At 43.2% G+C, this 19,634-nt stretch overlaps 2 protein-coding genes across 6 annotated transcripts in view; one reads left to right on the forward strand and one right to left on the reverse strand.

The window, feature by feature from the left end:
• Positions 1 to 19,634, forward strand: part of LOC134207832 (glutamate receptor-interacting protein 2) — a 169,104-nt gene that overhangs the window by 85,205 nt on the left and 64,265 nt on the right. The window lies entirely within an intron of this gene.
• LOC134219274 (uncharacterized protein K02A2.6-like) lies at positions 108 to 18,880 on the reverse strand. Its single transcript, XM_062697998.1, is given in 4 exon segments — positions 108 to 665; positions 667 to 875; positions 937 to 1,911; positions 18,688 to 18,880. Coding segments are annotated over 4 exon segments (1,935 nt in total).

Here is a 19,634-nt window from a genome sequence, read left to right on the forward strand (position 1 = left end):
CGATTTCTGGCACTCGCTGTTCCAAACGAATTTGGCAAACTTCTTCAGCAGCGCGTCGAGTGGCCGCCGCAGTTGGTGCATCTCCGGGACAAACTTCGCGTAGAAATTCACCGCACCAAGGAACGAGCGTAGAGTTGTGACATCTTGACAATGGCTTCCACCTTGAATGGGTCTGCACAGAGACCGTTCTCGTCTACGATGTGCGCCAAATACTTTACCTCCGACTGCAGAATGTTGCACTTTTCTTCCCTCAGAACGAAACCGTAGGCTTGAAGGCGTTGAAACAGTGCGTTGAGCATCTTGTGGTGCTCCTCTTCGGTTTTGCTGGCCACGAAGATGTCGTCCAGAAAAGTGTCCACTCCTTCGAGATCGGCAACCATGCTGTTCATCAACTGCTGGAAGGCCCCGGGAGCGGATTTTACTCCTGGTGCGAGCCGGTTGAAGCGGAAGAGACCTCGATGCGTGTTGATTGTGAGCAGCTGCTTCGAGTCGTCGTCAACTTCCACTTGAAGATAGGCGTCACTCAGGTCGATGACGTTGAAATACCGGCACCCATTGAGCTTGGTAAAGATGTCATCAGGAACCGGTAGCGGGTAATGGTTGGGCTCCAGGGCAGCGTTCAGTCCAGTTGAGTAATCGGCACAGATTCGTACTTTTCCGGGCGGGCTTCTTCACTACGACGATCGGAGCCGACCACTGCGAGAAATCGACAGGCGTGATGATGCCCAGCGATTGAAGTCGGTTCAGCTCCGCATCGATCTTCTCCATGAACGTGAAAGGAACTGGGCGCTTCGGCCTGAAAACGGGTTTGGCATCGGGCTTGAGATAGAGTCGGACCTTCATCATCTTGCAGTGTCCGAGGCCGTTCTTGAACACTTCGGGATACGCAGCTTTGTACACTTGGATTTGATTGACTTGACCATCGGCAACGTGGACCTGGTTGCAGATTGCAGATAGCGGGGTGTCCCACAGCTTGAATCAGGTTGATGCTGTTGTTGGTCACGTAGAAAGTTGCGGTTTTGTTGACACCTCCGAGTTTGATTGGGTATCGGAGTTCACCAAGTAGATGAAAAGCGTCACCCGACGCAGCCCGGGCAGTCTGTGTTGTGGGAGTCAGCGTTGGCGAGCCCAGGTTCTTCTTCCACTGCTTCTTCGAAACGATGGTGATGTCGGACGCGGTGTCCAACTGCAGAGTGACTTGAGACCCGTTGATATCCACCGTTAGGAACTTCCGTCTAGAAGTGCAGCTGACCTGGTTGATGGAGAAAATTCCGTTCACGTGCTTCTTCTTCTTGAGTGCCGCCTTCGATGTGTAGCTGCCACAATACCCTTCTTTGTGGCCGGTTTGCTTGCATTCCCGACAAACGTGCTTCGTGTAGGTGCAGTCCCGGACGTAGTGCATTCCGCCACACTGCCAGCAGGGTGTTTTTGGACCTTCGGACTTCATCTTCTTCTTCTCTTTGGAACTCGGTGTCATCGGTGGAGGCTTGTTCTGCTTGACTGCGCAGATTGTACTCACCGATTTCTTGTGTTCCACCATGGCCGTGTCGTGCTTGAGGTTTTGCAGACGTTGGCACTCCGTGATGAGTGATTCCAGAGTGCATTCATCCGCCGCGTTAGCCTCAAGCTTGGATAGGAGTCTCGTTCGGATGTCTGCGTCCTTCGACGACCGGAGGCCACAGGTGAAAATCAGGCTCTTGAATTGGTCCGCCGTGATCTTGCTGAGCTCGAAGTCTTCACAGCATCGGTTGACCGTCCCAGCGTACGTTAGAAAGTCGTCCGCGTCGTGCTTCGTTAGCTGGAAGCACTGGTACCGCTTGCTGGCATCGGAGGCATTCAGGCATCTTGAGAACTGCAGCTCTTCCAAAGCGTTGAATTCTTGAAAAAATTCCTCGTCGCCAAAATGTTGTGCTTTAAATACGACTTTATTCTAGGATCGTTGGGTACTAAGTCATAAATTTTCACATTTGTTGATTATCAAGTTTCTATGGCTGAACTAGTCGCTAGGGTCGCGACTGGTGGTAATCATTGACTACTATGTTCGTGGCTAACAGGCGGCGAAATCTATTAGATTATCGCCCTTTTGGTAGATGAGACACACGACACGACACCTTCCATCCACTCCTGCGGCAGAACCTCATCCTCCCAAACCTTGGTAATGACTCAGTCCAGCGCTCTAGCCAGTGCCTCACCACCGTGTTTAAACAGCTCTTCTGGTAGTTGGTCAACTCCAGGGGCTTTGTTGTTTTTCAGCCGGCCGATCTCCTCCTGGATTTCCTGGAGATTCGGAGCCGGAAGTCGCATGTCCTGCGCGCGTGCTCATAGGTTCATTACCATACCGTTGTTTGCCATATCGCCATTCAGGTGCTCTTCGTAGTGCTGCCGCCACCTTTGGATCACCTCACGCTCGTTTGTAAGAAGGTTCCCGTTTATGTCCTTACACATATCGGGCTGTGGCACGTGGTCCTTACGTGAACGGTTCAACTTCTCATAGAACTTTCGTGCGTTATTAGCGCGGTACAGTTCCTCCGTCTCTTCACGGTCTCGATCTTCCTGCTGGCGCTTTTTCCTCCGGAAAATCGAGTTTTGTCTGTTCCGCGTCCGTTTGTATCGAGCCTCGTTTGCCCTCGTGCGGTGTTGCAGCAATCTCGCCCATGCTGCATTCTTCTCCTCAACTAACTGCTCACATTCGCCGTCGTACCAGTCGTTTCTCTGATCCGGAGCCACCGTACCTAGTGCAGCGGTTGCGGTGCTTCCAATGGCGGATCGAATATCTCTCCAGCCATCTTCAAGAGATGCTGCGCCTAGCTGCTCTTCCGTTGGGAGTGCCACTTCCAGCTGCTGCCCGTAGTTTTGGGCTAGTCTACCGTCTTGTAGCCGCCCAATGTTCAGCCGCGGCGGACGCCTCCGACGCGTGTTAATCATCGTCGAGAGTTTTGAGCGCAGACATACTGCAACGAGGTAGTGGTCGGATTCAATATTCGCACTGTGGTAAGTGCGTACGTTCGTGATGTCGGAGAAGAATTTACCGTCGATTAGAACGTGGTCAATATGGTTTTTCGTTTCTTGATTAGGTGATTTCCATGTGACCTTGTGGATATTCTTGCGGGGGAAGAAATTGCTTCGGACTACCATTCCGCGGGAGGCTGCAAAGTTTATGCATCGTTGGCCGTTGTCGTTCGATATGGTATGCAGACTATCCGGCCCGATGACCGGTCTATATATTTCCTCCCTTCCTACCTGAGCGTTCATGTCACCGATGACAATTTTGACGTCCCGCAGTGGGCATCCATCGTATGTCTGCTCCAGCTGCGCCTAGAACGCTTCTTTCTCGTCGTCGGATCTCCCTTCCTTGTGGGCAGTGCACGTTGATGATGCTATAGTTGAAGAAACGGCCTTTTATCCTCAGCTTGCACATCCTTGCGTTGATTGGCTGCCACAAAATCACGCATTGGCGCATCTTTCCCAGCACTATGAAGCCGGTTCCCAGCTAGTTGGTGGTGCCACAGCTTTGGTAGAAGGTAGCCGCTCGATGCCCGCTTTTCCACACTTGCTGTCCTGCCAGCAGATTTCCTGCAGCGCTACGACATCGAAGTTGCAGGGATGTAATTCATCGTAGATTATCCTGTCGCAACCTGCGAAGCCTAGCGACTTGCAGTTCCATGTTCCAAGCTTCCAATCGTGATCCTTTATTCGTCGCCTAGGTCGTTGCCGATTGTATCGAGTCGTATTATCTTCTATGTCGTTCGTAATAGTTGTTTTTAAAGGCGGCTTATTGGGCCTGCGCAAACCTCCTGTCTCGTCGGAGGGCCGTCGTGTCAGGGCTGTTTAGCGTCCCACCTAACACCAGGACATGGGCTTGTGCACTTTAAGCGGCACACGGTCGCTTTGGCGGAGCCTACTTGCGGATTCATGCAGCTTTTTATAGAGGTTTAACAGGGCCCACTGTCAAACCCCACCACATCCTAGGCAGGCGCCACAACTCGCAGATGGCCTGGGGAGGGATCGTCAAGCCCTTGGACATAGTCCCTGCTGCCCCCTAGATACAAACTAATTTATTATAAATTATATGTTTTGTAAGCCCCAATGTTCCCTAAAATATCGTCTTGAGTATGAGTTACATCGTAGCATGCGACGTTGATTGCTTGTTCGACAGAAGTTTTACCTTCAGTTTGTTGACTATTTTAGAGACGGAATGTCGCACCGCTATTCAATGGCGGATTTGTCCAACCATTTCGGCTGGGATACGACAGACATGTCCTCTTTTAGGGTACAATATGGTCACCCTAAGCCAGCAGGACATCGAAGACACTGGGCCATAACCTACACAAATGAATAATGGAAGTTGGCCAAAAATTAACATAAAGTGCGTAGAATCACTTAAGTAAGTATGTGATTGTTTGAGGAAATGCTAAAAACATGCATATCTTATCATCTTATGATTTTGTAGATGTCGTATATTATACAACCGTGCACAAACAACATTAGCGAATCGAATTCTACTGCCTCAAATCTGTCTAGAAAATCATGATCATCCTCTGGCACATCATCGATTAGTCTCGTTCATTTTAAGTGCAAACAACTACTTCATGAATATTATGAAATTGGCAACCAGACGGTAGACAAGTACCCTACAATATTGTAATGCTTGGCCAGAATCGGCTTTTTAACTCAATAGCGTAGTAACCGATTTGTCACACTCATACTTGCAAAAGCGATGCATGGCAACAGCAGTCACGGCATGCGGTGGTGGCAGATCGGCATTATGAGATTTCAGTAGTCTTTCGCCTTAAATTACACGCTCACTAAACGTAACGAGCGTGACTTGTTGATGCACGTTCGCCGCCAAACGCCGCGCGTGGTACACGATCTTCGTCCTACACAGGAGGAATGACGACGACGCACGGCTGATGCTACGAACGGTGGCGGTCGTCGCGGTCAGAAGCACGGTTTAGTCTAAATTAGTGTGGAAACAACTGCGGCAACAGCCGCCCCGAAGGCCAAACATCAAACCAACCGGGTTCGCGGGATTGGATAAAATTCACCCGAAAGGACTCGAAATCCGTGCAATGATCGATGTTTCGGACCCGCTGCAGCTGAAAAGTGCAATGCGTCGCGACCAACGATGATCACCACCACGTGCACTTAATTAAAGCGACGCTTCACAGCTTGCGGGTCCTGTTGGGGTGGCATCAGAACTGAGATTGGAAGCGTCAGCTGTTTGCAGAACGAAGCGTGAAATAAAAACAAAGTAGGCTACGCTAAAACCCATGTTCCGCTGGCTCTCGTTGAGGGAGCGATCAACGAGAACCGTGTGCACGGTGCTCCCCTGACCGTTATTAACAAAAAAAATTCTCCATCAAAACTAATACCCGGAGCTGAATTCTGGGGCTATACTGCATCTCTGGACGAAATTTGAAAAAAATCGTAGGGCCCGTTTTGGAGTTACGCCCTTTTTAAGACGTAACTGATATATATCGAAGAAATTCACAGGATTCTGTTTCAACACGATCTAAATTTTCTAAGTTGTATTCCCATCTAAAATGATTATCGTATATAAATAATTATCTGACTCTTTTCTGGATTATTAGTGGTTTTAGGAACATGTTGCATGGATTTTGGTCATAAATTAAAGCCACACGATCAAAAATTCGGCCGAAACAAAATTGTGTCAAAAACAGAATTCTATGCATATCATCTCATCAAATACATATTTCTCAAATTCCAAGGCTTCGTCAACGATAAAAAAAGATTTATTTTTGTTATAGCCATTATAATTATATACAAAATTGTTGACTATGACAATAAGTAATATGAGATTTGTCTAAGAACATTTAAAAATAAGATTAGCTTCATCTTAAGTCTACATTCAATTCTAGCCAACTACGTATGATTAACCCTTTTTTATGTTTAAATTAAATGGACAATATCAAATGCGCACATATCTTCTGTTCGCAATAAATTTCAGCTCGCAAGAGATGGGTTTTATACAACTTCGGCGTTTATGTCGATATATACTCTTTGTGCCATCCCTGCCCATGACCGAATGTATTAAAAAATCTTTTATATGAAACTTTGGGATATGATATTTGGAGATCTTCGGAAGATCCTAACTTTCCCAGGACACAACGAACTTTTCAATTGCGACATAGAATCCAGGTGAAGGTTCATATAAGGAGTTGCAAACATTTTGAAAATGCTTCAAAACCTTTAAACAAAAACCACAGATGTCATTCACATAGGGTAATTGTACCATTATTAACAAGCTCCGATAACGCCAACAATTTTAGATTTAGAGAAATGACATATTAGAAAAGTTTTAAGTTTTAAGGTCCATTAAGGGCTACTTGTTTATATAAAAACACAATTGTACATAACATGTGACAATAGTTATTCTATATAAAAGTTATTGATTTCAACTTGATACGTATCATTTCTAATGCTCTCGTACATGCTTACAGCTGAAAAAAAACAAAAATGAGAGCAACGCAATTTGCACTTCAATTCTATGTTTTTGATTGATATTGGTATGGGTATATGCATTCAAGGAGCAGTAACCCATCTGTTCTTTACTAAAGCTTCATCCATACATACGTCAACAATCTTTCTCAAATCAGCATTATTTTACAAAATGTACGCAACATTGAGAAGATAGTGGTATGCTCAGTGAAGCCGTTTTTATGCTTAAGATACCTTTGAGGTATCAGACATAACCCTACACCTTAAACCCATAAATCTGCCCAGTTCGTTTTAACACTGCTTTTATGTAACGTTAACGAACAAAGAGTGTTCACGTGGATTGAAAGAGGAGGACACCTCATCAATATAGAATCACTGTCCTTGTCGGAAATTAGATGTATTTTTCGCAGCATGCCCGACTTTTTAATTTTTATTAATAGCTGAATATTTACAATAGTCCTGGAAACGTCGCTCTCAAGTTTTTCTCGGCTTCGCAAATAGTCATTATTCCTATTATCAGGTTTATAATCTTAAGGTCACCTGCAATAATGTACTCGAAATGGTTCAATTTGACAAACTGTTCCATATAAATACGGTTCGAATTTTTCAGGTAATAAGTTTGGATACAAAGACAGCACTTGTAGCCGATTGTCGCAAGGTTTTGAAATTTTTGTTTGATCTGGAATTATTGAAATCGATACCATTTTCAATAAACACATTTTCGTCAAGGATATGTCTACTGGTTTTAATACATTGAATCAAAGCTGGTACATCATTGTAAAATGCAACTGGTATATCAGCAAACTACACCCGATTCTGTTTTTACACGGCCGTGTAAAAAAATCCCATACTAGTTTTTTGCAAAGTTGCTCCATTTTGCATGATTCGTCGAGAAATCATAAAACTTTTTTACATGGATTTTGAAATTTTTAACTGAAAACTTTTTTACGCGGAACGCATCCTCCGTGTAGAAAAATAATCGGGTGTACTTTTATTGCTGATGACTCAATGGAAGTTGAGTAATATGCATAAGACGAGATATTATATTGATTTTCTTCGATATCTTACAGTTACGTCTTGAAAAGGGCGTAACTCCAAAACGGGCCCTACGATTTTTTTCAAATTTTGTCCAGAGATGCAGTATAGCCCCAGAATTCAGCTCCGGGTATTAGTTTTGATGGAGATTTTTTTTTGTTAATAACGCTCAGGGGAGCACCGTGGTGTGGGTATAGAATTGCGTCCGTTTGTGGAGATATGAGGAGTCACTCTGCTATTTAAAGTGAGAACAAATATGTCACATATCAAAAGTCGCTTGAAAGGTTATAAGCAAACAAAAAAAAATGCGACAAAAAGTGTTTGAAATTCTTCCCTTCAACATAATGAGCAAGACTCGTGCTACCGCTTAGCAAGATCATTTTCAAAAGCCAAAACAAAGGGAAGGGCGGAGATAAAACCAAAAGGAAAAAATCTGGTGATGGGTTATAAATTATGTTAGGCTTCTGACAGCCGTCAAGTGTGTAGCGGGAGAAATTTGATATACGTGGCTATTTATAGTTGAAAAAGAGGAAAAACCAGTAGCAATCATCACGTTCGCGTCGCGCAACAAATGTGTTCCGAATTGTTGATTTTTTTTCTACAAACTTACTATGACAATAATTACATATGCAAATTAAATATTTCGAAGTTATTTGGTTGGCTTTGTACTCCAATAGTAATTACCTCAATTTTCTTTCTGCTTCAATTCACCGAAATCTCAACAGCAGAAATGTTCGGTGAAATCACCGAAAACCTTCAAAATTATGTACTGAACAGTTCTGCTGCTAAGATTTCGATGAATTGCAATTTATTTCACGTATGTATAGTGAGGAACAGCATGAACATACTGGATAGATATAATTAGGCTTTATTTCTTGTTTAATCTTTGTGCAAAGTATTGTGTAAAAGCTTGTCATATTAAACATGGGATTTGTCCATGATCTATGATTAGTACATTTATATATGAAACATCAGACGTGACAAATTGCTAACAAGCTATGCATGTGCTTGAATGATTTCTACATCGTATTCAAGCTCCATTGACGTCGTGCGTCAGCGATGCCAACCGCGCTGTAATCTCAGATGGTCACTCACCAGGATTACTCGGTCGTTTTATCGATGTACATAAAATCGTCATCTTCGCCTGCTAATTGGAATTCCAACGCTGCCAACAAGCCTGCGAACTTTCATGTCAGTAAAGTGAACAAGCACGTGTCAATTTCGCGATGAGTATACACGTCCATAAAAAAAGAACAATCAATTTGATTCAGAAAGCTGGAGGAGAGGCCTGACTAGTGACTAGTCATGCGCTACTCACTACTAATGGCACCCTCTACCTCAACTCTCAAATCGGCAAGCAAAGCGGGGGAAAAACAACAACACTAATGGGATCACACAAAAAAGCCAAAACAAATGTAGAAACAGACAACATACCGATCCGACGCATTACGTCTCGGAAAATCTGAAAGCGCCATTAGCCATTACCGCGCGTTGGTTGTTGGTAGAACAACGGTGAGCTGTCGGGGACGCTGCTCGCCCGAGTAGCACAACTAGCAGCGGTCGGATCAGATTGATGATAAGTGATTTGTAAGTGAAATTGCTTGAATTTTTGCAGTCAGCGTACCAAAATGGGTGCTAAGAAAAAGTTGGTACAAATCTCAAATGAGGAAAACAAAGATGGCGAGATGAGCGTTGATGGCGCCGCCAGGCAACCGCAGCAGCACGTGTAGTGGGCAGTACTAGATTGACGCACGTTTCACACCCTTCAGATATGACGACAAGTGATGCGTTATAACATCATAAGTTAAAATAAACAATCGCGATCGCGGTGAGCTTCAACAAGTGTGATTCTATCTGATTCTATGCACTTCGATGGAGCGTAAACAAAGTTTAGTAAACAAACGATCAAATGAACTTCACCACAAAAAGGCTGCACACGCATCGCAGTAGTTGAGTTGTTTGTGCACCAATATGGTGGCTGTTTGCTATCCCATGAAGCCACTTTAGTGGACGTACCATTTTAGATTGAAAAGTATGTATGGGAATGGTCTGGAAAAACGAGTAAGTATTCTTACTACTTGAAATTTCTTTCAAGTTAAACTATTATGATATTTTTTATAGGTTTTATTAGAGCCTGGATACGAGTAACGCGTAATATGCTGAATAGAGAGAGTAGAAGTCGTTTCAAATGTCAAGGTCAAATACAGTTACGCCTATTTGAAAAAAAAAAGATCCTAGAATTTGTACACGAAGCAGTTTTGCCGGGAGAAAGATGGGTTCGATCGGCCCCCACCCCGGGGACGCTACCTCTAAATCTATTACCCCGAGAGGCCATTAGTTGCTTAGAGTTACTTAGAGAAATGCATTTAAGATTCTGTTCAACCAACAGTTTTCCAAAGTTTTGATAAGCCTCGTTTTAAACCCCCTGAAGCCTCAATTTTAGAGGTTCAGAAAGCTCCTTTCAAGAGGGTCGGAAGTTTCATTTTAAGAGGCTCGGAAGCCTCCTTTCAAGAGGCATGGAAGCCTTCTTTCAAGGGTATTGGAAGGTACTATTAAGAGGCTTGGGGGCCTCTTGGAATGAGGCTTCCGAGCCTCTTGAAGGGAACTTAAGAGGCTCGGAAGCCTAATTCCAAGAGGCCCGGAGGTCTGCTTTTAAGATGCCCGGAAGCTTCCTTTCAAGAGGCCTGAAAGCCTCGTTTCAATAGGCCTGGAAGTCTCCTTTCAAGAGGCTCGGTAGCCTCCTTTCAAGAGGCTCGGTAGCCTCCTTTCAAGAGGCTCGGTAGCCTCCTTTCAAGAGGCTCGGTAGCCTCCTTTCAAGAGGCTCGGTAGCCTCCTTTCAAGAGGCTCGGTAGCCTCCTTTCAAGAGGCCCGGTAGCCTCCTTTCAAGAGGCCCGGTAGCCTCCTTTCAAGAGGCCTCGGTAGCCTCCTTTCAAGAGGCTCAGTAGCCCCCTTTCGAGGGGCTCGGTAGCCCCCTTTCAAGGGGCTCGGTAGCCTCCTTTCAAGGGGCTCGGTAGCCTCCTTTCAAGGGGCTCGGTAGCCCCCTTTCAAGAGGCTCGCTAGCCCCCTTTCAAGAGGCTCGCTAGCCCCCTTTCAAGGGGCTCGGTAGCCCCCTTTCAAGGGGCTCGGTAGCCCCCTTTCAAGAGGCTCGGTAGCCTCATTTCAAGAAGCGCAGAAGCCTCCTTTCAAGAGGCTCAGTAGCCTCCTTTCAAGAGGCTCGGTGGCCTTCTTTCAAGAGGCTCGGTAGCCTACTTTCAGAAGGCTTGGTAGCCTCCTTTCAAGAGGCTTGGTAACCTCTATTCAAGAGGCTTAGAAGTCTCCTTTCAAGAGGCTCGCTAGCCTCCTTTCAAGAGGCTCGCTAGCCTCCTTTCAAGAGGCTCGGTAGCCTCCTTTCAAGAGGCTCGGTAGCCTCCTTTCAAGAGGCTCGGTAGCCTCCTTTCAAGAGGCTCGGTAGCCTTCTTTCAAGAGGCTCGGTAGCCTCCTTTCAAGAGGCTCGGTAGCCTCCTTTCAAGAGGCTCGGTAGCCTCCTTTCAAGAGGCTCGGTAGCCTCCTTTCAAGAGGGTCGGTGGCCTCCTTTCAAGAGGCTCGGTAGCCTACTTTCAGAAGACTTGGTAACCTCCTTTCAAGAGGCTTGGTAACCTCTATTCAAGAGGCTTAGTAGCCTCCTTTCAAGAGGCTTGCTAGTCTTCTTTCAAAAGGCTTGATAGCCTTCTTTCAAGAGGCTCGGTAGCCTCCTTTTAAGAGGCTCGGTAGCCTCCTTTCAAGAGGGTCGGTGGCCTCCTTTCAAGAGGCTCGGTGGCCTCCTTTCAAGAGGCTCGGTAGCCTACTTTCAGAAGGCTTGGTAACCTCCTTTCAAGAGGCTTGGTAACCTCTATTCAAGAGGCTTGGTAGCCTTCTTTCGAGAGGCTTGGTAACCTCTATTCAAGAGGCTTAGTAGCCTCCTTTCAAGAGGCTTGCTAGTCTTCTTTCAAAAGGCTTGGTAGCCTTCTTTCAAGAGGCTTAGTAAGGCTTTCAAGAGCCTCTTGAAGGAGGCTGTCGAGCCTCTTAAAAAGAGGCTTTCTTCTTGAAGGGGGCTTCCCAGCTATTTGAAAGAAGGCCTCCCAGCCTCTTGAAAGGAGACTTCCAGCCTTTTGAAAGGAGGCTTCACAGCCTCTTGAAAGAAGGCTGCCAAGACTCTTGTAAAGCTATGTCCATTTAGAATCCGGAATCATTTATTGTATTGCAGCGGCACGGAAGATGACCGCTGCAAGAATTATTTTACAGCAGTTTGTCTACCTAGGCGCCACTTGGTGTGGTATAAATTTCACGATGTTTCGTGCAGCGAGTCAAAAATTATTCCAGATGGAAGCCGAAAGGAGAGAAAAAAATCTGCACACTCACGTTGATAATCCTGCTCATCGACGATCGAACCTACGTCAAAATGGATTTCGGACAGCTTCCTAGCCAAAAATTCTACATGGCGACGGCACGAGGAGTAGTTTCTGCGAAGTTTAAGTTTGCTTTTTGGACAAACTTGCAAAAAAACAGATGATTTTGGCAAGGGATATGCAGCTGTAGAGCAAAGACCTAAGTGTTTGTGACGAATAAGACGATGGACTCGAAGCTGTACAAGGAGGAATGTCTCAAAAACCGCGGTCTACCTTCCATAGGGCCCATAAAGGTCCCGTGAAGTTTGGGCCAGATTTGGCGAGTTGCCACTACAGCCGGGAAGTCATCCAGTGGTACCGCGATAATAACGAAGATTTCATCGATACAATATATCCACGCAACTGCCCACAAATAAATCCACGCAACTGCCCACAGCTCCGGCCCATCGAGACATTTTGGGCAGTAATGAAGCGAAAGCTTGAGAAAAATGGAAAACAACTCGGGACGCGACACAGATGACCAAAATGTGGAACAAATGTGCCAAGGAAGTTGACTTCGGAGATGTGCAACTTTTGATGAGAGGAATAAAGAAGAAGGGGCAAGTTTTCACTAGAAACGAAAAGAAATTATTTGTATCATATTTTTTTCCTTAAAGTACAGTAAATTACCTTTGTTTTGATGTATTAACCTTATTTGTACGTCAATCCGTTACCGAGATACAGATGATTTTATTATTCCGGATTCTAAATGGACATAGCTTTAAGGAGGCTGTCGAGCCTCGTGAAATGTGGCTGCTGTCAAGACTCTTGAAAGGAGGCTGCAGTGCCTCTTGAAGGAAGCTTACGATCTAGAGGTGAGCCAGCCTAGGGCTGAAAACCTCTCTAATAAAGACAAAAAAGTAAGCTTAGAATTTCAGGAAGAAGGCTTTCAAGATTCTAGATTTTAGTCACTCAACTTTTTATCCTTTTGATCTTTTGTTCTTGTTTGTGTTTTGTTTGTTATATCAATAAGTTTTTATTGGAATTGTAATCCGCCATTACGCATTTTGAGTCGAGGAACCTCCTGGAGTCGGCAAAGGTGTTCCCCAGGTTGAGAGCCGCTGGTCGAGCTAGTAGTGCATGAATTCACAACAAGAAAGGTCGTCATTTTTTTTTATTTGCGTAGGTTTATTAAATTCAAAAAATTTTCAACTTTTCTATGGATTTCTACAGATTGTATGACTTTTAGTAATCCTATTAGGTAAACCACGCAAATAAGTTGATTTTAAATCTCCTTGCTTTTATCACGCTGTTTGTTTCGAATATCTACACGAAAATCAATAAAGGTTTCGTCAAGGGCGCCAGGAGTGTTCACTACGGCTCTGGGTTTTAGATTCACTAAGAAAACGACATTAATGGTTGTATGATCCGTTCGGCCAAATGGCATTTCTGATCATATTTTCAGCGAAACGACATTTTCGGCCAAATCCCCCTTTCTGTGAAACGACCATTCCGGCTTAATGGCTTATTCGGCCAAATTACCTTTTCGGCCAAATGACATTGTCGGTTATACGGCCGGTCTGTTCAACCAAATGACTGTATGACTAGTGTTCTGGCAACCCTGCCTGATATGATGGTGAGAGTGAGTGATGAAATTGAAAAGCGAGGAGGAAACATATACGTTGAAGAGGTAAAGGAAAATATAAACAATTGTTCCAGGATCCAGAAATACCGGCGGGGCTGCGCCACCAGCTCGTTTATTGGCTAGAATCATCATCATCATCACCTGCCGGGGGAGAAATAGACCAATGTGTCCGATATACCACTGTTACCACGCTAGCGATTCGGATAAACGTTACTTTTCGCTGAATTAATCAATGGTTTCGACGGATTAATTTATTTTTAATTTATTAACACGTATTCCAAAAAGCTAAACATATAGGTATTTCTCCTACCCCGTTGTCTAGCAACCTACTTAGTTCCTATTATTGCTTAGATGTTTTCCGCTTAAAGTTCAAATTTTCTCATACTGCCCAGTAGCCTAGCAACTTATCGGCCTTTGGTTGCTGTGATTGGATTTTGTTCCCAACAGACATTGTTTTTATATGAGCCGTGGTTCATTTGAGTTTGGACGTGGTTTGAACGCTTTTTCTAACGAATCGGTTCAAACGAACGGCTCGTGAGCGTTCGCCCATCTCTAGCTGCAATACGCACGCTATGTTTAAAGGCAACTATTATGCAAAGTGAATGCACCTCGGATGTTAAGCCGTTAGATCATAGATTTTGGCCTCTAGTTTAAGGATCTGTATCGATTAAAATATTTCATCGGTGAAATTTTGACTTTTTAACTATTTTTACCAGGCCTATGCTAAGAGCCCATGTTTAGCGTAGCCAACACCAACACCAACGCCGAGCAACGTACGTCAAATCTAAAAAATCCTATCATCATAAAACATCCAAATTCAGCTTTCTTCAATATGCAACTTTAATCGGGAATTTCATTAAATATGACTAATGAGTTTAATTTATTCAAAACTTATTCTACATGATCAATTTTGATTTTACTTACATGGAGATCAACAATTTGTCTTTTATTTCACCGTGAAAAGCTTGAGCAGAATTTAAAAATAAACCCTGCTCCTTTATTGTTTTGGATATTTTTAATTATCAAGCTACAATCATTGGTGTTGTTGACGATTGTTGACATCTCATGCAACTGACAGCGGTCTATCTGCACACTGTGCCCGGGACATGGTGGCTATTTTTAGGCTAAGGGAGTTAGATAGGGATGTCTATAGCCTGATTTTTACTATTTGAGGTACTTTTTTGACCCTAAAAACCTTTCCTGATTTTTTATTTTTTTTTTGAAACGTGTTATATAAAATCCAACCACTATTTTTTTTCCTGTGGCTTTAAGAAATATTTTCATATAAAAGCATTTTTCATATGATGAAAGTAGTAGAAGTTATATTAAAATTACTGCCAGTTTTCAATGTTCTTAGGGTTTATTATGAATAGATCTGGAGCATTCCTTAGACGAACGGCAAGATGCACTGCTACACTGCAAGACCATGCTGAAAGTGGTTCGGTTCGGTTCGACTCCCGCTCTGGTCTAGGAAATTTTCTCGCCTTCCCTGTGCATAAAGTATCATAGTAGCCTCGTGATATACGAATGTGGAAATGGTAACTTGGACTAGAAACCTCGAAATTAATAGCTGTGGAAGTGCTAAATGAACACTAAGCTCCAAAGCGGTAGAGTGGTTGATGTAATGCCATTAAGAAAAAGTATTATTAAATTCAAGAACATAATATCACTTTTTAACATTTCAAATCAACAAAAAATTAAAACTACGAACTAGTTCAAAGTAGTATTTATGTTCATTATTTCAAACTTGATTTGAACTTCAATGGACGTCTACATTATGTGACCACTGTTATATGCTACCACCGTGGATAACAGTTTACTTGCATACTGTTCATGTTTATCTGGCATTTTGTAGTTTTGCTAGATAGTATAGAAATTTCTGTGGATGGCTGGATCCGTTGTTTGCTCCTTATACTTTGTAAGACCTCTCTTTGATGCGCTCACAAAATTCAAGAACATGGAATTTCAAAATAAGATTTTTTTTCGGTGATTGGTAGCCCGGCTGCTATCTAACTGTCACAAAAATCTCGTATGGCGTCTGAATAGACAAACACTAAACAGCAATCAACTACCAGAGGTAGACTATCCAATACCTTGTGATAACCATTGCATTATTTTACTTTCAAAACACCCCATTTACTAAAAGACTTCGACAGTAACGCCCAGTGAAACCAAGTTGAGCCTGATGGGTTGCGTTGACCTCTGATGTCCAGACTTCAGATTTGTCTTTATGTTTTTTTTTTTGCTACAGGGCCGAAAATTTGGTAGACCAATCCCACCAGCGAATGTAGCGTTGGAGGAGGGGTTTTGTCTAAAATTGTGTCATAGTCTCCTCCTTTCAGAAGATGATTATGATCACTATTGAAATATAATTGAGCATCTTTCTTGACCTGTCCAGCGTTAAACTCTGTTTCTATGGTAACAAGTGGACGGTGCAGGGTTGCTGGTTTTTTAATAGACACGTATGAGATATGCAGTTACACAAGAATTCGCTATCGAAAAATGAAATATTTGTTCGGTGTCAACAGTATTTCTAGTATAATTTCTGCTACTTTCATCCAGTGATGGAAAATGTCAAAAAAATGTCATGGGGTTGCTATTACTAATTTGCTAATAACTTTTTTCAAAAGTCTTTTACAACTCGGATTTTTTTATTAACATGTAATGCTTAAAGGATCCTACAACTTTGCCAAACAGGTCATTGTTCTAAATATACAGTGTGAGGCATGATAACGAATTTAAAAAAATGTCACGGAATGTCATGACATTAATGTCATTTGACACTAATTCGGCTCTCACGCCGCCAATTTCAGTTTTAGAGCAATGACCTATTAGAAAAAGTTTTAGTATCCTTTGAGTGCTTTATGTTTATATAAAACATACGATTGTAAATTACTTGTGAAAAAAGTTATTAACAAATTAGTCCCATGACATCGATATGACATTTCCCGTCACTGCTTTCATCATATAAAAATTGTTTTTATATGAAAATGTTTCTCAAAGCATGAGCAAAAACATTTAGTGATTGGATTTTATATAACTTGTTTTAAATTTTTTTAAAAAATCAGAAAAGATTTTTAGGTTAAAAATATTACCTTAAATAGTAAAAAAATATCAAAATTTCACCGATCAAATATTTTAATCGACACAGATCCTTAAACTAGAGGTCAAAAACTATGATCTAACGGCTTAACATCCGAGGTGCATTCACTTTGCATAATAGTTGCCTTTAAACATAGCGTGATACGCCTTTTCACCTCGCGGGTAACATCATTATCGCACGTCACTAATGTTCCAAGATACACAAATTCTTCTACCACTTCAAACTTTTCACCATCCATCACCATTTCGCTACCACCGCCACTAATGTACCCACGTTGTTTGCCAGCGACCATATACTTCGTTTTGCTGGTATTGATCGTGAGTCCAATCCTCGCTGTTTCCCTCTTAAAAGGCACAAAAGCCTTTTCGACGACACGGCGATCAATCCCGATAATATCGAAATCGTCCGCAAATCCCAGGAGCATATGCGATCTTGTGATAATGGTACCGCTTCTTTGCACACCAGCTCTCCTTATCGCTCCCTCGAGCGCTATATTGAACAGTAGATTCGAGAGTGCATCACCCTGCTTTAATCCATCTAAGGTAACAAATGACGTCGATATTTCATCCGCAACTCTTACACTTGATTTCGATCCGTCCAACGTTATACGAATCAGCCGTATCAGTTTCGCCGGAAAACCATGTTCAAGCATAATTTGCCATAATTCATTCCGTTTCACTGAATCGTACGCCGCCTTGAAATCAATAAACAGATGATGTGTCTGCAAGTTGTACTCCCGGAATTTATCAAGGATTTGTCTCAGGGTAAACATTTGATCCGTCGTTGATCGGTCCTCACGAAAACCTGCTTGATATTCGCCGACGAAGGACTCTTCAAGCGTTCTCAATCTGTTGAACAAAATACGGGACATAATTTTGTACGCCGAATTAAGGAGGGCTATTCCTCGGTTATTGGCGCACTCCAGTCTGTGCCCTTTCTTAAAGAGAGGGCAAATGAGGCCGTCCAACCAGCTAGCAAGCATTTCCTCGTCTTCCCATATTTTCGTCATAATATGGTGCAGAACTTCATAAAGCTGCTCACTGCCATGTTTGAGAAGTTCAGCAGGGAGCTGGTCCTTCCTCGCAGCCTTATTGTTTTCAGCTCTTTAACAGCTTTTTTAACATAGTGTAGGCGACTCCACAGCTTGTCCATCGTCGCTAATATTTATTCTGCTAACCGATGCACCGTCACTTCCACTATTCAACAAAGTCTCGAAGTGTGACGGCAACAACTACCACATTCATTTTAACTGGGTTTCATTTACTTTGATTGCAATTTTTTCTGTATTCTGGTTGAAATTATGAATTCGTTGAATACAATTTTCAGAATATTTTGAAGCATCGACGAAAAACGGGAAAATTGATAGGATTTATAAGATTACGACGGGACAACATAATAAGGCCTGAAAAATGGTACTGTCCCGTTGAATACGTTACGTAAGATCAACCAATCAAATGGTCATTTCATCCAAACGACCATTTCGGCCATACGGCATTTTCGGACAAATGAACAGTTCGGCCGTATGTCATTTTTGTTCAAATGACATTTTCGGCCAAACCGTTTCAGCCGAATTCGGGTAGATGACTCTCGGTTAAGAGGCATTCGTCTAAATCGCTTTTGCTCGAATGAATTTCGGCCAAACGACCCTTCCCTTGATGGCATTTAAATATTTCGAATTTTATTTGAAGTAAGGTTCGAATAACAATAAAAGCATGAATTAGCCATCTCATTGTTACGAATGGTAACAGAACCGTTGGGATTAGTTAGTCCTGTAATAGACCGGCCAAAAAACTTGAACCCTGAAGATCTCGACCAGCGGAGAGTCGCGTTTGCTGTCCAATCCGTGCTTCAAGTTCTATATTTGCATTACTCTTTCCGTGTAATGTTCGAATGGGAATCACGATGTCTCTATCCGAAATGCTTATTTTCAAAAAATCAGTATCTCTTAAACATATTTCCCCTTCCCCCTGGGGGCCCCAAAATGTACAAAAAAGGTTGGTTTTGGTACATAAGATTTGTGGGGGCCCGGGGCCACCCCCCCCCCCGGCCCCCCATAAATCCGGCCCTGGTTACATTGATATGAAGCTTTCAATTCAACGCACATCCCAACAACTGCATTCCACGTTCATCAGGTTGTGCAACCCCTGTTGATATTTCCAACAGTGTCCGGTCAGATTCGCTCAACGCAAAGTATTCCAGAATAAATGATTTCCAGACGTAAGCGATTACATCGCCGGGACGGAGCCAACTATTCGCCGCGTTTCTATCGTTGCGTCGCTGCAGGCAATGTTCCATTTACGCTACCATACCACAGGCGACAGAATCGCAGTCGCCAAGCCATAGAATCGCGTGGCGTGTGTTTGGGGGAACTTTAACTTTGCCTCGCTGTTCAACTCTGGATGCAAGTGGCGCAAGAGAGTCAATTTTGTTAAGAAAAATCATTGTTTTCAATAGTTTTCCAAGCGAAATCTTAAGATAAGATGCATTTAACAGGATATTTAAAGCACGACGCATCAACTGAAACCATCGTAACGTGTATTCATATGATAAAGCATGAGCATGAGCATGATGACCATGCATTTCGTAATTGCTACTCCGTGATCGACCAGAACAATCGCAATTGCACAGGGAACCAATGGATGGAAGCATGGGATTTGCTCTCCAACCTCAATGTGCACAGTCCGAGAGCTCTAGTATTTTTGGATAGTCGATAACGGTGCTGGCCACGTCCTCACGGTCATCGGGGATGGGAAGGAATTGATGATGCAGTCACTCGCCCACTGCAAGCCGAGAACACCTCTGCACTCGCCACGAGTTCCTGTGGAATTTTATTGGAATCTTGGGGTAAAGTTTTTTTTGGCAGAGGTTCGTCTTGGTTAACGGGTTGCCAACGTGATAGTTATAAAGGGGTAGTTATTCTAATTGGATGCCGAAACGAACTTTTTCGCTCATTTCGAATTCTAACAGTTACCTGCTAGAACTAATCATGTTGTAGGTATAGGGATAGAAAATGGAAACGGTAGGATAGCCCATTTCCAGTTCTAGCGAT

The sequence above is a fragment of the Armigeres subalbatus genome, chromosome 1, assembly GCF_024139115.2.
Source record: "Armigeres subalbatus isolate Guangzhou_Male chromosome 1, GZ_Asu_2, whole genome shotgun sequence".
Lineage (NCBI taxonomy): Eukaryota > Metazoa > Arthropoda > Insecta > Diptera > Culicidae > Armigeres > Armigeres subalbatus.